This window comes from Triturus cristatus, chromosome 7 (assembly GCF_964204655.1).
Source record: "Triturus cristatus chromosome 7, aTriCri1.1, whole genome shotgun sequence".
Taxonomy (NCBI): domain Eukaryota; kingdom Metazoa; phylum Chordata; class Amphibia; order Caudata; family Salamandridae; genus Triturus; species Triturus cristatus.
Window position 1 is genome coordinate 69,529,947 of NC_140590.1, and position 19,299 is coordinate 69,549,245.

Genomic DNA, 19,299 nt, shown 5'->3' on the forward strand with positions numbered 1-19,299 from the left:
GCATCTTGCAATGTTTTTTTATTGTGTACCGGGTGTATAGCAACTCATTTGTGAAAATATAATCAAGGAAAAATCGGTATGAAAGTCACCTAAATATTCATGAAATGGGAACAAAATATAGAGTTTAGAAACAGTAGCTATGTGCACATCTCTGAAATTGTGGGTACCCATATCAGCCTGTGAATTATAGGTCATTTTTCAAAGAGACTTCTTTTTTACACATTGTCTTAAATTTGGAGGCTGAAATGCATTGAAAGTCAATAGGTAAAAACAGTTTGTCTACAATTTTGTATTTCCCTAAGTCTCCCGATAAAAATGGTACCTTACTTGTGTGGGTAGAAGTAGTGCCTGCGACAGGAAATGGCCCAAAACACAACGTGGACACACCACATTTTCACAGTGATTCTTTTTTTGTAAAGTGCCTAGCTGTAGATTTTGAACCCTAGCTCTGCCGGCACCTTGGGAAACCTAGGAAACCTATACTTTTTTGAAAACTAGACACACAGGGAAATCCAGGATGGGGTGAATTGTCTAGCTCTCACCAGGTTCGGTTACCCAGAATCCCTTGCAAACCTCAAAATTTGTCCAAAAAAACACATTTTCCTCACATTTCTGAGGTGGAAAGTTCTGGAATCTGCGTGGATCCATAAAATTCCACCCACCCGGCATTTCCCAAAGTCTTTAGAGAAAAATGGTACCTCATTTGTGTGGGTAGGCCTAGTGCTCGTGACAGGAAACAGCCCAAAACGCAACATGGACTCACCTCATTTTCACAGTGAAAACGGACCCTTTTTTTGCAAAGTGCCTAGCTGTAGATTTTGAACCCAGGCCTAGCCGGCCCCTAGGGAAACCTAGCAAACCTATACTAGACGCAGGGAGTGAGCAGAGTCAACAACCCGAGAGTGAGTGCTCAATGTAATGCTGCTGCTTCAGGGAGTGAGCACAGTCAACAAGCTGGAAGTGAGTGTGCAATGCCATGCTGCTGCTACAAGGAGTGAGTACAGCCAACAAGCTGGGGGTGAATACACAGTGTAATTCTGCTTTAGGGAGTGGTCATAGTCAACAAGCTGAGAGTGAGTGCACAATGCCATGCTGCTATATCAGGGGGTGAGCACAGTCAAAAAGCTTAGAGTGAGTGCTCAATGTCATGCTGTTGCTTCAGGGAGGGAGCACAGTCAACAAGCTGGGAGTGAGTGCACAATGTCATTCTGCTTCAGGGAGTGGTCATGGTCAACAAGCTGGGAGTGAGTGCTCAATGCCATGCTGCTGCTTCAGGGAGTGAGCACAGTCAACAAGCCGGGAGTGAGTGCACAATTCCATGCTGCTGCTTCAGGTACTGAGCACAGTCAACAAGCCGGGAGTCAGTGCACAATGTAATGCTGCTGCTCCAGGGAGTGAGCACAGTCTACAAGCTGCAAGTGAGTGTGCAATGTAATTCTGCTTCGGGGAGTGAGCACAGTCAACAAGCTGAGAGTGAGTGCACAATGTCGTTCTGCTTCAGGGAGTGGTCATGGTCAACAAGCTGGGAGTGAGTGCTCAATGCCATGCTGCTATATCAGGGGGTGAGCACAGTCATAAAGCTTAGAGTGAGTGCTCAATAGCATGCTGTTGCTTCAGGGAGTGAGCACAGTCAACAAGCTGGGAGTGAGTGCACAATGTCATTCTGCTTCAGGGAGTGGTCATGGTCAACAAGCTGGGAGTGAGTGCTCAATGCCATGCTGCTGCTTCAGGGAGTGAGCACAGTCAACAAGCTGGAAGTGAGTGCTCAATGCCATGCTGCTGCTTCAGGGCGTGAACAGGTAGGTAGGTGCCTTCAAGGGATTTGTTTAGCAATTAGTTTGTGTAATTCCAACAATTAATGAAATGTAGGTTGATTAAATTCCTACAGTTATTATTTCTTAGCATGTTTTATATTCTTTAATAGGTTCAATGTAACTGGAAAAGAGTTTCAGATAATGCGAATGTATCACCACATATCAACCTAAGTACAATGAATGAATAAAAAGGAGGAGAAAGAAAAAAATGAAGTCAGGTGTATACGTAAAAATTGAATTTATATTCAAAATACAAAAAAGGGTACTTCAAATAGCAACAAGTATTCATACAAAGGAAGGAAATTAATCAATTCTTCATGCCTTCACTTTCACATTTATCAAACACTTTTTCACCAAAATAAAATAATTTTTCGATGGAAAACAGTGTGAGAGTCGACGTTTCGGTCTCTAAATTTTCTTTAACAAGACCATCCTCAGGACAAAATTATTTAAAAGGTTGACCCCTTTATATCTTGACTCTAAGCCAAATCGCTCAGATGAGCCGATGGCTTCAATAATCCACAAATGTTGTGATGTCAGTCTTAAAGGGCTGTGTTGAGTCTTTAAGCAGTAGGTATTACTTCATTAGATCGTAGTTAAAGAGTCAGGAGTTTAAGCGGTTGTATAGACACTCACGAACAAATCTGTGGTCTATTATCCGGGATTATGCTTCACCTGTGGACAGATTTGTTCGTGGGTGTCTATACAACCGCTTAAACTCCTGACTCCTTAACTACGATCTAATGAAGTAATACCTACTGCTTAAAGACTCGACACAGCCCTTTAAGACTGACATCACAACATTTGTGGATTATTGAAGCCATCGGCTCATCTGAGCGATTTGGCTTAGAGTCAAGATATAAAGGGGTCAACCTTTTAAATAATTTTGTCCTGAGGATGGTCTTGTTAAAGAAAATTTAGAGACCGAAACGTCGACTCTCACACTGTTTTCCATCGAAAAATTCTTTTATTTTGGTGAAAAAGTGTTTGATAAATGTGAAAGTGAAGGCATGAAGAATTGATTAATTTCCTTCCTTTGTATGAATACTTGTTGCTATTTGAAGTACCCTTTTTTGTATTTTGAATATAAATTCAATTTTTACGTATACATGTGACCATCTTTTTCTTTCTCCTTTTTATTCATTCATTGTACTTAGGTTGATATGTGGTGATACATTCGCATTACCTGTAACTCTTTTCCAGTTACATTGAACCTCTTAAAGAATATAAAACGTGCTAAGAAATAATAACTGTAGGAATTTAATCAACCTACATTTCATTCATTGTTGGAATTACACAAACTAATTGCTAAACAAATCCCTTGAAGGCACCTACCTACCTGTTTATTCATATTTGCCCGAGCCCTCAAGGGTATATTGGGTTGTCCACCGTGTTTACTCTGCTTCAGGGAGTGAGCACAGTCAACAAGCTGCAAGTGAGTGTGCAATGCCATGCTGCTGCTACAGGGAGTGAGCACCGGCAACAAGCTGGGAGTGAATGCACAATGTCATGCTGCTGCACTAGGGAGTGAGCTTAAACACCGTGATAGCAGTGAGTGCACAATGTCATTCTTCTGCCTCAGGGAGTGAGCTTAGTCAACAAGCTAGCAGTGAGTGCACAATGTAATTCTGCTTTGGGGAGTGAGCACAGTCAACAAGCTGGCAGTGAGTGCACAATGTCATGCTGCTGCTTCAGGGAGTGAGCACGGTCAACAAGCTGGCAGCGAGTGCTCAGTGTCATACTGCTGCTTCAGTCAGTGAGCACAGTCAACAAGCTGGGAGTGAGTGTGCAATGCCATGCTGCAGCTACAGGGAGTGAGTACATCCAACAAGCTGGGAGTGAATGCACAATGTCATTCTGCTTCAGGGAGTGGTCATAGTCAACAAGCTTGGAGTGTTTGCACAATGCCATGCTGCTATAGCAGGGAGTGAGCACAGTCAACAAGCTAGCAGTGAGTGCTCAATGTCATGCTGCTGCTTCAGGGAGTAAGCAGAGTCAACAACCCGAGAGTGAGTGCACAAAGCCATGCTGCTGCTTCAGGGAGTGAGTACAGCCAACAAGCTGCAAGTGAGTGTGCAATGCCATGCTGCTGCTACAGGGAGGGAGCACGGTCAACAAGCGGGGAGTGAATGCACAATGTCATGCTGCTGCACTAGGGAGTGAGCTTAAACACCGTGATAGCAGTGAGTGCACAATGTCATTCTTCTGCCTCAGGGAGTGAGCTTAGTCAACAAGCTAGCAGTGAGTGCACAATGTAATTCTGCTGTAGGGAGCGAGTATGGTCAACAAGCTGGAACTGAGTGCACGATGTCATGCTGCTGCTTCAGGGAGTGAGCACGGTCAACAAGCTGGGGATGAGTGCACAATACCATTGTACTTCAGGGAGTGAGCATGGTCAGCAAGCTGGCAATGATTTCAACAGGTTGCCAGTGAATGCACAATGCCATGCTGCTGTTTCAGGGAGTGGTCATAGTCAACAAGATGGCAGTGTGTGCACAATGTTGTGCTGCTGCAGCTTTGTGTGATTGGCCATCCGCCGTGCTTATGTAAGAGTGGACATTTGTTTTTAGGGTTCAGTTGGTTACCACCTCTTGGCTTCGGTACCAATAATTGTGGGATTCTGCGTAAATCTCTGTATCTCACCGTCCTTATGTACAACACAAACAAATGAATCTTATGGAAAAAAATGAACTGCTGTTTAGCACTTCCACACTTGTTTGTGCCCCTTGCTGGCCCATCCTGTTTTTGCTTATTTTGTAGTCTGGTTTCAACCAGTTTCTTGTGTCCACACCTCTCTGTGTACAACACCTCCTGTTTGAAGTGTCACTACTCCAATTTAAATATTCTCTGTAATGGGCCACAATGCTCAATGTGATAGGATCATGCTACATAAAATGCCTAAAATAAATTCTCTCTCCAAATGTATTTGAAATACTAAACATAAAGTGAGAAATACATTTGCATTTGAATGAAAACCTAAAACAACAGATATGAACAAAATATCTGAAATAAAGAAGAAATAGCAGGAACAGAGATGTATCTAAATAACCTATAGTGAGTTTTACTGCTTCTGGTGAGCCGGACGCTTCTTTTTCCCTGGCATATGTATTGGAATACCTAGGATACAGGATATGCATCCGTAGCTCTTGTCAGACAGCGGAAGTCTCATCACACTTTGGGGCAGATTTACAAGTCCCTTGCGTCATTTATGCGCCGCTGTTGCGTCAGTTTTCACAACGTGACGCGTCTAGCGAGATGTGTCTCTTGATGTAAAGCCCTGCGTCACATTATACCTGCGTCATGTATAATGTATGCAGGGTGGGCGTTACCACGCAAAAAAGCCTCGTATAAGAGACGCACTGAAATCTACAAGGTTTTACTGTGCCACTTCTAGGACACCACTGCATCAAAACCTTACGCTTGCTTGGAGCAGGCATAATGAATGACGTAGCACAATGAGGATAGGGCTCATCATGCTTGCGACACGATTCCAGCAATGCGTGACTTTTGCGCAAACAGATGAGTCAGAATTTTTTATGCATCTGTCAATCCTTGCACCCTGGTGCACCGCAAGGGTTTCTCAGGGTGGCACAGGGAAAGTGACGCATCTCTGCAGATAAATCAGCCCCCTAGTTTTCAAGTTTTTTTTTTCATTTCTTGACAACTTCATGAAGTTGATGTTTTTTATTCAAACTTTATAAAAAAATCATGCATTGAATTTGTCAGATAAAAAGCTGAAAATTCTATGTTTTGCGGCATAATTCTGGAACAAATGTTGGAAAAGTGTATATACATGCAAACTAGTTGGCAATCCAAAATTTTGTGAAGTTTAAAGAGGTCACCTGGGGAATGATGCAACAATACTTAAAACCCTTGTAGACGTCATCAAAAAAACTTCACGCTTTGGATACTTATTGAACAATGCAGGAGTGAAAAACAACGTTCAGAGTCATTCATAGCTGTCATCAAACCTCCCATTTTCCTAGAGGCTTTCTAACTCCAGATATGTAAATATTAGCTTTTTCAAATTATTAATAATTCGCAATAGCTCCTCGAATAGAAGCAAAGAAAGTAAGGTATTTCTGTGTCCACTTTCCAAAGTCTGACTGCAGTTTGTTCATTGGCTGTAAGCTTCTCACACCAAGATGGCCGCCAGCAGCAGTCCCAGCAGCAGGGGCGTGTTGGCGAAGTCCATAGGGCCACCACTAATTGGAGGACGTGTGATTGTGGGTGCTGTAGTGGGCGGGGGAACCCTGTTGCACAACTCCCCAGAACAGATGACGCGTTTGAGGTTGTACCGCACTCCCACGCGGCCAACAATTACCAGCGTCTCGAAGGGGCCCCAGCGGCCGCAATCTTTGAAGAAAAGGGTCAGGAACTCTTCGTCACCTTGGGTCAAAACAGAAACAGCCATAAGGGATTCTGGACATGAAAGGTTGGCAGTGTACTGGCACCTCCTGGAGGCGGAGAAATCATAGGGCACTGATTCTGCCTTACAGAACTGTTGCATAGCTTTTCGATACATTAAAGTGAACAGTGAGGCGAAACGCCTCACTAGCACCCTGCAAAGAGAGACACCAGTTTATCTTGAAACAATGTGTTCAGTGAAGTTGGGATTAAAAATATAAAAGTCTACACTGTTGTTGTTACTTCCTCACTTGCCCACAATCTCTGGGTTACACAATACATGTCTTGGGAGTCTGGCGTATGAATGGGTGTTCCCAATACCCACAAATATTTTAGAGATACAGGCCTGTTGGAAAAAACTCTACTTGTGCTTTGACAGGAGAACGACATGTGTTACTCACACAGTTCTAGAGAAGCCACTGATGTGTAAATATGTGATGGAATGCGAAGGGGAGTTTTAGTGGAGCGTGGAATGTGAAGGGAAGCTAGAGCTAGAATACACATTTGTCAGTCGATGGAGTTACATTCAGAAGCAAATATCGCACAGTGGTACTCACGCATCTGTATGACCAGGTATCCCTCAGCACACTGGTCCCCGGAGCAGTTCATTAGGGGCGCGCGGTGGTTGGCGCACTGGTCGGCTGTGATGCCAAGACAGCTGTAGCACTGCACAGAGGTGTTCAGCGGGGAGGAATCTGTAACACACACACATACTCCCGTTAGACCCTATCGCAGGGAGAGTCCTGGTTGAGTAGAGCTTGAAATTAAAGTTTTGGCTCTGTAACTTGGTGCACAATGTTCTCCCCCCCTTTATGGTACCTGTCCAGGTAAATTCTCTTCATTCATATATTCTCTTGCACTGACTCTTTACACCAAATTTCCTAATTGTGAAGTTGAGTAATAAAAGACGTGTAACCTACCTTGTTTATAATAAACGTTAAATAAACCAGTAATCAGTCAGTCTTTTGGCAGTGCTAAGCATTTAGAATAAAAATAACGTTCACAATCACAATAGACAACCAGAATTTTCTTCAGAAAGAGACCAATTGCTGATTCTCAGGAAAAAACAATGAGTTGAAATGAAATAAAGGACGCGAGAAACTGGATTTGCACAGCTTGGTCAGCATAACCACAGGAGTTTCACGAATACAAAGTGACGCCTCTTCATTTCGCTTCCTGTGAGTTGCCAGGCAGTGTGCCACCGTAGCAGCCTGAGGGAATCAAGACACTGTACCCACAGCATGTTTAATTTTGCAGGAAACAGTTCATTACCTACACGTCCCCCGTCCCAGGCATTACTAAGGGGATGATTTATACTTTGACAGATTAAATTTACTCTGTCAGGGTGATTAAGTAAATTACTGCATCGCCCTCACGGAGTAACCGCCCGGCAAATTTAGAAATGTCCCTCAGTGATTACTGAAGCATGGGCAGGAACCGCCATCACAGCATTTCCTGTCAATGTTTTTTTTCAAGTTTGATGCACAGCCCCAACAACATGACAGAGCAGATGATCAAACATATGTGTTTTTATTTTCAAAAAGAAAACCCATAAAAAATACAATAAAAATGCCCTCCGGCCCCATTTTTAGCTTTTTACTGTTCCTTACCACCACAGTTTTCCTGGTGGTGATAGGCAGTAAAAAATGGATATATGTCTGCCCATCTATATTGGGCCGGCAGACATATAGGCAATTCTATATCGGTGATATCCATTGGACATATTTTTCTCACTAAATTGGCAAAGGAATGCTGCCTTTTGAGCACCGTGCAAGTGTGAGAGAGTGTATATGTATTTAAGGTTCTCTAGACATGAGTGTAACTTCCCTTTCTCATAGGCTTTTAGTGGGTGCATAAGCAGTGTAAAGAATTCTACGTCAGGAAGACATTCCTTTTAGTATGAAGGCTTGGTGGCATGCGCGGTAGTAGGAAACCTTGCGGCTGATCATATTTTAATTTTTGGAAATTTCTCTGGCTTGTTTGGCTCTCTTCTCTATGTTAAGGTGGTTGTTTCTTGTTCTGAATGACTTGGTGTGTGCCTCATGGTGGACGCAGTGAGTCCTAACATTGGCAAACATTCCAGTAAGAGGAGTCACCGGTATCGTTTACCGTTTTCCCCTTCAAGACGTCCCCCACCCCTTTGAAAAGATTAAGAGAGCCCAAAGGGGAGGAAGAAAAATAAAGCATTAGAAGAATTGTTGTGGAGACTGTTGCTGCTTGAAAATAGAAGAAAGGAGATTCAGCTAACAACGAGTGTGTAGACCAGAGTAATTTATATTCTGACTTGTCTAGGTCAGAGAATAGTGAGGACTCCTTATTTCCCTGTGGATCAGAAGGGGGAATATGTTTCAAGGGATCTACTGCCCAATCTTCTGGCTCATGTGAAGGAAAGCTTGGGTTTCCCTTTAGAAGAGGCTCCTGGTTCATCTCAAGAGACTTAGGTAAGGCAACTCAATAAATCACTCAATTTTGATGTGCCTATTCACCCATATGATTTGGATGTTATTTTAATTGAAAGGAACTATCCAGATAGGATAAATCTTCCAAGATTGATGACAAGACTTTATCTTTTAGATGTAATGGAGAACAAGGTTCGCTTTGTGTGGACTCTCCAGTGCAAGCTAGGTAGGAAGATTGCCCATAGCAGAAGACAATATTTTAAAGAACCAGCAGAAAAGAAGGTAGATTTCACCTTTAATAATAATTATTCTGGCTTCCATCTGTACCTTCAAGCAGGAATTGTTAGAAGCTTACACACTCAGTTTTTGTTAACTGATTTTAAGGCATTTGTCAGAGGTGTTCAGGATGGTCAGAAGTGTTTTGAATTATTGGAGGGTGTTGGACTTGGCCCTCTCTGTAGGGTCATTCCCAAACTTTTTTCCTTTAACCTCCCTTGTTTGCCGATCTAGTTTTTATTGGCATTAGGACTCTGTGCTTATTTGTGAACTTAACCACTGCTGACCGGTGCTAATGTGCTTGCACTCTCTCATTTAAACTATGCCTGGGCAGAGTTGGTAGAGTTCTGCTATGAGGAACTCCATGAAGTGACAAAAAACCCCGCTTGGCTCCACTGTGTTCCGCAAGTGTTGTAGTGAGGTAAGTTGCACTGCTAGGGCTGATTTTTAGCGCTGGGCGTTTGTCCCGCTGTAAAAAGCACATAAAGCACTGCGCACAGCGCAAGAGGATGCAGGTTCTTTCTGTCGCTCGAGTAGATGTTCTACTCGAGTGGAAGCTTCCACAACGCGAGGGGCAAGTTTTTCAAAGCGAGCGGTAGCGACCGCTTTGTAAAAACTCACCAGGAGGTGCTCTAGCATGGGAATATCCTCGCTCACAAACTTAACATAGGCAAGCTGTGACAGAGGAAAAACTCGGCTCTGCGTTGCTGCACAGAGCTTTTCAGAACCCTACTTTGCTGCACTGTCCAGCACCAAAACCTCTGAAATGAGGCCGCAGGTGCTTGCACCAATTTTAAGACCAGCTATTTTCTGGTCTTAAAAAAAGGGCCTCTAACTGAACTTAGAGGCAGTTTTTTGGGTTTTGCACCATACAAGGAATTCCTTGTAAATATCGTAAAGTGGGGGCAGTGGCAGTTGTTTCACAGGAACGCCCACGTTGGATCTCATTTTCGTTAACTCTTGCTAACAAGAGTGGCCATCTTTAAAATTCATGTTTTCGCTGGTAATGTGCGCTAACTTAAGTTAGCCGCAACTTGTAAATAAGGCAATAGAAAAATAGCTGCCATCACGTAAAAAAATTGACGCTACGACGGCGTTTAGTCCTTGTACATATGCCCCAGAGTTTGTGTCTCCTCCTGTGGAGTTAGGAATGATATCTGTGCCTTCTCTGAATTGCAAGATAAAGAAGGTTGGCCTGGAAAAAGGTCCTCAGGACTTAGCGACCAAAAGAGCGATTGTCCCGGTGCCAGAGAAGGAAAGAGGTCACAGGCTGTATTTAATTGTTTTTTTCTGGTCCCCAAGATGAAGGGAGATTTTTGTATTTTATAGTAGACTTGAAGAAGCTGAACATTTTTTTATGAACATTCATTTAAAAAAGAGGCTATCCAGAGGGTTATCCAGTTAGTTCTGAAAGACTAATTTATGGCAACAATAGATTAATGGATGTATGTTGTAAACATTCCAAAGAGAAAAGAGCACCCAAAGTTCCTGAAGTTTGGCATTCAAGATCACCACTGGAAGTTCAGGCTCCTCTCCTTGAGACTGGGGCTGGTGCCACGCGGATTCACGAAGGCATTTGCCCCTCGAGTAGCTCATCTTCAATTGCAAGGGCTGTCCGTCTTCACTTACCTCGAGGACATACTGATTCATGCATTGATGCAACCCATTAGGTTAACGTTGAATCATCATGGATTTCTGTTGAGTCATCTAAAATGTCAACTAACTCCATAATAGAACATGTCGTTCATTGGTGCTAGATTCAGAACAGTTCTGAGCAACTCTGGGCATTTCTGCCACAATAAAGAGACAGCATCTACTGACTGCGCTGTTTATTCTTCAAGAAGGGGCTCTGCACAGACTGAAGGAGCTGCAGGGGCATATGGCAGAAACTGTCCCTACTGTTCAGTGGGTGAGACTGCAACGGCGTCCTTTACTTTGGTACCTTCAAGGGCAACCGAACCCATGGGGGCGTTAACACTGGTGAAAGAGGAGACCCCGTCAGACTTGCAAGGGGTCTTGTTGAGTCCATGGAGCCTGTGCAAAGGAAGCTTGATGCATCCAGGTCCGCCAAAGGTTTTGACCACAGACACCGTGGCTAAGGTTGTGGTGCTCTTTCAGTCCAAGCAAGATGGTCCCCATCAGAGACTTACGGATGCTTGAACTGGAAGGAGCTGACAGCAGTTTATCGCACTCTCTTTTACTTCCATCGACAAGTTCAACATGTTAGTGAGATCACACAACACGGAGACAACGGCATCCAAAAAGTATCACTCATTGGAGACCCTTGAGCAAGGCGGGGTTTGGCTGGGATTATGGGTAGAGAAGCACATGGTGATTTCAGCAAACCATCTCAAAGGCCTGGACAACTCAAGAGAGGATCCGCTCCACTGTGCAGAGGGTTTACAGTGTCTCCGCCCATATCCCTGTCCAAGGCGACCTTTCATAAGGTGTGCTGAACGTCTGGCACCCACTACACGGATCTGTTGCTTCCAGGAACAGCTCCCTTCGTCCAAGATGATGCTCCTGTTCCCCGGAACAGAGACGTGGATGCACTGCCATGGAAGTGGCCACTGGCATCTAAAGATACAGGAGGTGGACGTGCAGGTGGCAGCGAGTTCTCAGTTGACCACGTAACTCATGGTTCTCACTTCTCAATTCCATGGTTGTTCTTTCTTCACTGAATCCTCTTCTTTATTAGTTTGCTCTAAATTTTTTCAATCTTTCTCTTACGCTTTCGATATCGGGTTGAAAGTTGAAAGGTTAAATTTGCCGGAAAAGCATCCTCCTACCCATGTGGCTGAAGCAATTCAGCATTCTAGAAGGCTTTCGACTCTAACATCACATTCCACACATTTAGGATGTATTTTAGAAGTGTGTCCTTCACGTGCTGCGCCTCCTATTTCTTGTACGCTGTCATGTACACTGCAATGTCTATGGTGTGAGTTTCACATGAATGTATCTCTCTCCACCCTTAAAGCACAGTGGTTTGTAGCTCTTTTCAGGAAGCAGATGTACAGACGGGAAGATTGATTTTATGGTTTTCAGTTTTCAATTTTGAGACCGATCTCTTTCTTGTCCTTCTGCTCCATTTTGGGGTCTTCCTTTAGTCTTGAAGTCGCTTCAATCTATTCCATTTGAGCCTTTACCTACAGCAGATTTGAAGTTTCTATCTTACAGCAGGGAGGATTGGAGAATGAGCTGGTCTTTTGTGTAGGTCTACTTTTCTAAAATTCTTGGAGGATGAGGGATTCTTAAAACCTGATCTTCACTTTCTACCTGATGCCAACTTTTCTTTCCATTCTTCTGAAGAAATCCTTCTTCCGCCTTCCTTTCTCCTTCTTCTGACGGGAAAGGTTAGTGCATTGTCTGGATGTTAAACGTGCATTGTCAATTTATCTTGATAAATCTATAGGTTACAGAAATCAGACAGCTTGTTTGTAACATTTGGTCTGGCTGGAAAAGTTAATCAGGCATCTAAATTGACATTAAGCTGATGTATTACAAAGGCTACTTTGTTTGCCAATTTGGGGCAGAATTTTTTTTAAGGAAGGTCAACAAGCGGATTTTAAACTTGAACTAAGGGGCATCATGGCCTCTTCATGAGATCTGTGAAGCTGGACCCTGGTCCTCTGAGAACACCTTCATTCGATACCATCGGCGGCAGAATATTCTCAGTATTTTCAATTTTTCATTTTCAAAATACTTTATTCGGTATATAAAAATACCATAAAGGTGCAAATAAAATAGATCATAATAAAATCAGGCCACATGAGTCCATCTCAGTATACGAGAGAACTCTGGTTCAGGGGTGTTGCACTCTGCAAGAGTATAATACGTTTTATTCTTAGTGCCAATTACCCATCTGCCAGTGATTTCCAGGCCTTTGCATATGCTTGCGAATAAAGGGAAAAAAAGGAATAAAGGAAGGGGTTGGACATGCTACTCCCATCATGAGCCCATCTGCAGTTGAGCGGGGTTTACTATTCAAGTAGCCCTCTTTTGTTTCCTGTCTCTGGAGGTGGGGTTCACCTCATGTTGGGCATCATGTACTAAAATGATATCTGTAAAAGCGGTCACAATTTGCGGACCAACTTTGTATATGTCTTTTGCGATCCAACCTATGTACTTATAGGACAGTTCAGAAAATAGCGAATCGTAGTGGGTCGCAATTCGACCTACCTCATAAATAATAATTGGTTAAGTCACAGATTGAGACCCACTATGATTGGGTAAAATCACAGACATGGTGGCCTGCTGGGGTCATCACCGTGTCTGCGATTGCTTTTGAGTGTTTAAGTGAAGCAATGTTGTTTTTAATGCACATGAGGCCATAAATAAAGACAGGGACGAGGATGAGTTGGATTAAGAGTAATGAAGATTTCCTGCAAGTAGTCGGACCATTAGGTACCGCTCATAAGCACACACGTCTTTCAGGAGAGCCGGCAGTGCTGTCCTCCTTTTAGCAGTGACTGAGCTGACACCAGGGAAGAATAAAACTTGATTTCCCTGGAGTTCACCGCTTATTTCTCCAGATGCACAGTGAGTTCCCTGTGACTCTCATCTTGCGGTGTTTCGAGCTGTGTATCCATGTTGTGCTTTTCCTTCTCGAGGACAGGGATTCAGCTCTTTTACTATTACATTGTACTGTAATTGCATTTATATAGCGCTTACTACCACTGACAAGACTCTGAAGTGCTTCATTGCAGGTGACACACTACTCATTAAATCAAAGTCGTTGGCTAACCCAGTGGTCATTGATTATTGTGGTAAAAATGTTGGTTATTGAGTGAGTCTTGTGCTCTGTGAAAGCTGAAACATTTCCTCTAGTTTCTGGCAGTGGATTAAGTCACTTGAAGTTAGATGTAATATTATGGGGTTCATGCAAGAAAATAAAATAAAAAGCATTTGGGGCATGCACACTCTTCTGAGCCATCCCTTCCCTTAAAGTGGACAATGTACACAAACCAGTCTTTCTTACCATCAGAGTGATGCCAGCCTATCATCCTCAGGAGAAGAGTTCTCTTACTGTTGTCCAACCTTTGCATCCTACCTTCCAAGAAGCAGTGAAGGCAGAGGGTTATACCTGCTGCTCAGCCAGTGTGACTGGGTGTGGAATGTTGGTGTGTGAGGTGGCTGTGGAATGTTGGTGAGTGAGAGAGTCAGTTGGAGGATGGTCTGAGCAGCAGGAAGGTTGCTCCTGGTGGGGCTCTTCATAATATGTTACCTAATAAACCTACTTATCTATTTGTCACGAGGCCGCTTGGACCCTGGGGTATTTGAGAACAGAGGGGGTCTGGTGGTGTGTGACCTCTACCAATAGCCCTCTTATCTCCCCACAGCAGGACGAATGGATCATGCCCTCGAGTAAGCCATTGGACGCAGTCACTGGAAATGAGTGTGCCTCCTTTAATTAGAACGTGTCCCTGGAGGACCCGCCCCCTAGTAGCGATGCTCCTTCCCCTTGGCCAATAAGAGAAAGCCGACCCAGGAAGCCCACTTGAGCCTTCACCCTTAGGACCAACAGATGGCTCCATGTCACCATTGACACAATACTCCAACGCCTGGCCTTCTCCTATACCAACAAAGGGGTGATGTGTAGAATGCTCGCAGAATCTTTCCTTAGACACACCTTGCATTCTGGTCCATTTATCCAACGGGCTCAATTCTAGTGACCCAAATCTACACCGGCCAGAAAACATGAGGCTGTTGAATGGAAGCCAAGACCTGGAAACATGGCCTCCACATGAACCCCACCTCTATCCTCTCGTTGGCAGTATTTCTGAATCACTTTTTTAATTGAAGCATCTGTTGTTTGGTTCTGATGTGTTTGATTTGCATGTTGTGAACTGGAGCTATCTTAGCCCACGAGCCTTCCTGGACACCACTCTCTTGGTGATCTTCCTACAGGCCAGAGAGTGAAAGCTTCAGTCCTTTGGCCAGAACCCCAATCACTAGCTTTTGCATCTGATTTTGGCAGTCCACGCAAACATTCAAGTCCACGCTCTTCCTGCATAACCCTCAGGTCTCGTCAGCAAGTCCTAGAGTGGATTGTTTTTTCTGTAACAGATACAGAATCTCGCTTTGAAACCTCTTATTCTCAAAGAGCACAATTTATGATAGAGTTTCCTGAGGAGGTCAGTTCTTATCCAGTCCAGCCAGCCCTTTCCCAGAAGTCCTCATGGGTGAGACTAAAGGGGTTTGAGGTAAAGTAAAGGTGTTCAAACAAAAAATAAAATTCCTGGATATCCCACACTATGGATTTAATTGGGGCCATTGAGTCAAGCTAAGAGTGGGACTGTGCAGCAAGGTGTGAGAATGGACCCAATAACCCCTAGATTTGGTGCCTGACACCCGCTTCACGCCTCCTCCCACCATCACCGCCGCGATAGGATACTTACCAAAACTAATGTTTGCCAGTGGGAACGGCGTGTTCTCGAACTGGCGGCTGTTGCAGAGGTTGGTGTCGCAAGCCTCGATATCCGTCACCGTCGTGAGTGCCTGGCGCGTTGTCTCAAGGGGGGACGCGCTGGTGGAATTGAAGCCACACCCCTTGGTGAGGAATCTCAAGGATGTGAAACCTGAAAAAAACACAAAGGAGACCCAAATCACCAGAGCGCCATCATCAGCATTCGTTTTTGTCTGGGCGCCGACTGGACTGAAAGCCGAAAGGCCTGATTTAGATCGTGGTGGAAGGGTTACTCCATCACAATGAGAGAGATGTCTGCCAAAATATAAATCCCATAGGATGTAATGGGATTTATATTTCGGCAGACGGGATATCCGCGGCAGACGGGATATCCGTCACCGCAGAGATGGAGCAACCCATCCTAAGTGACTGACTTCGATCTCGGCAGATGGGTTACTCCATCACAACGGTGACATATATCTGTCCACCGAAGTATAAATCCCTTAGGATATAATGGGGTTTATATTTCAGTGGACGGGATTTCCATCATCGTCGTGACCAGGCGCGCAACACCCATTGGACTCACAGGGCTTCAGCCCCCCCCCCCTCTCGCGTGTGGCAGCCCGGGATCAGACAGCTTCCCGGCGCGCACACAGCCGCACCTGAGCACTTCACAGGTCTTTAAAAGACCATTTGCATGTGAATGAGGCCTCCCTGTTGTTTCGCCCCTGCAGCTCCACTCTGCCTATGGCTTAAAAGACTCAGCCCCCCCCCCCCCGAAATTTTTTCTTAGCCCCCCCCGAAATTTGGCTCTAGTTGCGCCTCTGGTTGTCACGTAGTAACCCGTCCGCCGAGATCTCAATCATCCCTAAATCTTCACAGAGCGCTACAACCACCTCCCTACTCAAGTGGCTCGTGTGTGTTTTCCTTTAAAGGGACAAAGGCTTTTGCTCAAAAGGAAAATAATGTTTTTATTAATCGTTATGTATTTATTAGGTGTTCCCCAATCTTAGACTATTTCTGTCTAAATTAATTTCATTTAAATAGTAACAGTAGGCCAAGACGGTGGCTGCAGAATGGTTACCAGGAAAGCCAAAATGAAAAGCAACATTCAGTAAAGACCATGCTGCAATGCAGCTGCAAACTGTGTGATGGGCAGCACAGAGCTGTGATGAGCCGGGCAGCACAGAGCTGTGATGAGCCGGGCAGTACAGAGCTGTGATGAGCCGGGCAGTACAGAGCTGTGATGAGCCGGGCAGTACAGAGCTGTGCTGAGCCGGGCAGTACAGAGCTGTGATGAGCCGGGCAGTACAGAGCTGTGATGAGCCGGGCAGTACAGAGCTGTGATGAGCCGGGCAGTACAGAGCAGTGATGGACAGGGCAGTACAGATCTGAGATGGGCCGGGCAGTACAGATCTGTGATGGGCAGGGCAGTACAGATCTGTGATGGACAAGGCAGTACAGATGTGTGATAGACAGGGCAGTACAGATCTGTGATGGGCCAGGCAGTGTAGATCTGTGATGGGCCGGGCAGTGTAGATCTGTGATGGGCCGGGCACTGTAGATCTGTGATGGGCCGGGCAGTACAGAGCTGTGATGAGCAGGACAGCAGACATCTATGATGGACAGGGCAGTACAGATGTGTGATGGACAGGGCAGTACAGATCTGTGATGGGCCGGGCAATACAAAGCTGTGATGAGCAGGACAGCAGACATCTATGATGGACAGGGCAGTACAGATTAGTGATGGGCCAGGCAGTACAGATCTGTGATGAGCAGGACAGCACAGATCTGTGATGAGCAGGGCAGTACAGATCTGTGATGGGCCGGGCAGTGTAGATCTGTGATGGGCCGGGCAGTACAGATCTGAGATGGACAGGGCAGTACAGGTGTATCCGCCGACGCTGACCTTCAGGGACCATTTTCATTGGGGGAACACGCCTGGTAGGTGTAGCAGTGTGTGACCAATCTGGTTTAACTTTATATTCAGGCTCCCTTGAGCCGGTGGAGTCGATGGACTCATGGTTACGCACCTGCGCGCTACGAGAGGTACTAGACCTGATAACGATTTTAGCAGCTTACACAGCAACCCCACACATTTTCCTACTCCCTGCTGACGAGAGGCAACTACCTCGAAACACGTGTCCAGGGATGGCACACGCCACGCATACTTGCATTCACACTCGACCATAGGTGTATCCGCCGACGCTGACCTTCAGGGACCATTTTCATTGGAGGAACACGCCTGGTAGGTGTAGCAGTGTGCGACCAATCTGGTTTAACTTTATATTCAGGCTCCCTTGAGCCGGTGGAGTCGACGGACTCATGGTTACGCACCTGCGCGCTACGAGAGGTACTAGACCTGATAACGATTTTAGCAGCTTACACAGCAACCCCACACATTTTCCTACTCCCTGCTGACGAGAGGCAACTACCTCGAAACACGTGTCCAGGGATGGCACACGCCACGCATACTTGCATTCACACTCGAGCATAGTTGTATCCGCCGACGCTGACCTTCAGGGACCATTTTCATTGGGGGAACACGCCTGGTAGGTGTAGCAGTGTGCGACCAATCTGGTTTAACTTTATATTCAGGCTCCCTTGAGCCGGTGGAGTCGACGGACTCATGGTTACGCACCTGCGCGCTACGAGAGGTACTAGACCTGATAACGATTTTAGCAGCTTACACAGCAACCCCACACATTTTCCTACTCCCTGCTGACGAGAGGCAACTACCTCGAAACACGTGTCCAGGGATGGCACACGCCACGCATACTTGCATTCACACTCGAGCATAGGTGTATCCGCCGACGCTGACCTTCAGGGACCATTTTCATTGGGGGAACACGCCTGGTAGGTGTAGCAGTGTGCGACCAATCTGGTTTAACTTTATATTCAGGCTCCCTTGAGCCGGTGGAGTCGACGGACTCATGGTTACGCACCTGCGCGCTACGAGAGGTACTAGACCTGATAACGATTTTAGCAGCTTACACAGCAACCCCACACATTTTCCTACTCCCTGCTGACGAGAGGCAACTACCTCGAAACACGTGTCCAGGGATGGCACACGCCACGCATACTTGCATTCACACTCGAGCATAGGTGTATCCGCCGACGCTGACCTTCAGGGACCATTTTCATTGGGGGAACACGCCTGGTAGGTGTAGCAGTGTGCGACCAATCTGGTTTAACTTTATATTCAGGCTCCCTTGAGCCGGTGGAGTCGACGGACTCATGGTTACGCACCTGCGCGCTACGAGAGGTACTAGACCTGATAACGATTTTAGCAGCTTACACAGCAACCCCACACATTTTCCTACTCCCTGCTGACGAGAGGCAACTACCTCGAAACACGTGTCCAGGGATGGCACACGCCACGCATACTTGCATTCACACTCGAGCATAGGTGTATCCGCCGACGCTGACCTTCAGGGACCATTTTCATTGGGGGAACACGCCTGGTAGGTGTAGCAGTGTGCGACCAATCTGGTTTAACTTTATATTCAGGCTCATTGAGCCGGTGGAGTCGACGGACTCATGGTTACGCACCTGTGCGCTACGAGAGGTACTAGACCTGATAACGATTTTAGCAGCTTACACAGCAACCCCACACATTTTCCTACTCCCTGCTGACGAGAGGCAACTACCTCGAAACACGTGTCCAGGGATGGCACACGCCACGCATACTTGCATTCACACTCGAGCATAGGTGTATCCGCCGACGCTGACCTTCAGGGACCATTTTCATTGGGGGAACACGCCTGGTAGGTGTAGCAGTGTGCGACCAATCTGGTTTAACTTTATATTCAGGCTCCCTTGAGCCGGTGGAGTCGACGGACTCATGGTTACGCACCTGCGCGCTACGAGAGGTACTAGACCTGATAACGATTTTAGCAGCTTACACAGCAACCCAACACACATTTTCCTACACCCTGCTGACGAGAGGCAACTACCTCGAAACACGTGTCCAGGGATGGCACACGCCACGCATACT

General features: G+C 45.6%; 1 protein-coding gene across 1 annotated transcript in view; it reads right to left on the bottom strand.

Annotated features, from left to right (window-relative positions):
- Positions 1-5,484: 5,484 nt before the first annotated feature.
- Positions 5,485-19,299, bottom strand: part of LOC146808848 (ly6/PLAUR domain-containing protein 5-like) — a 141,163-nt gene continuing 127,348 nt past the window's right edge. Inside the window, exons 3-5 of the mRNA XM_085615673.1 lie at positions 15,295-15,474; positions 6,779-6,916; positions 5,485-6,203 (exon numbers count right to left, since the gene is read on the bottom strand). Of these exons, the coding sequence (XP_085471799.1) occupies positions 5,950-6,203; positions 6,779-6,916; positions 15,295-15,474 (572 nt within the window). The 3' untranslated portion in view covers positions 5,485-5,949. The remainder of the gene's footprint in view (positions 6,204-6,778; positions 6,917-15,294; positions 15,475-19,299) is intronic.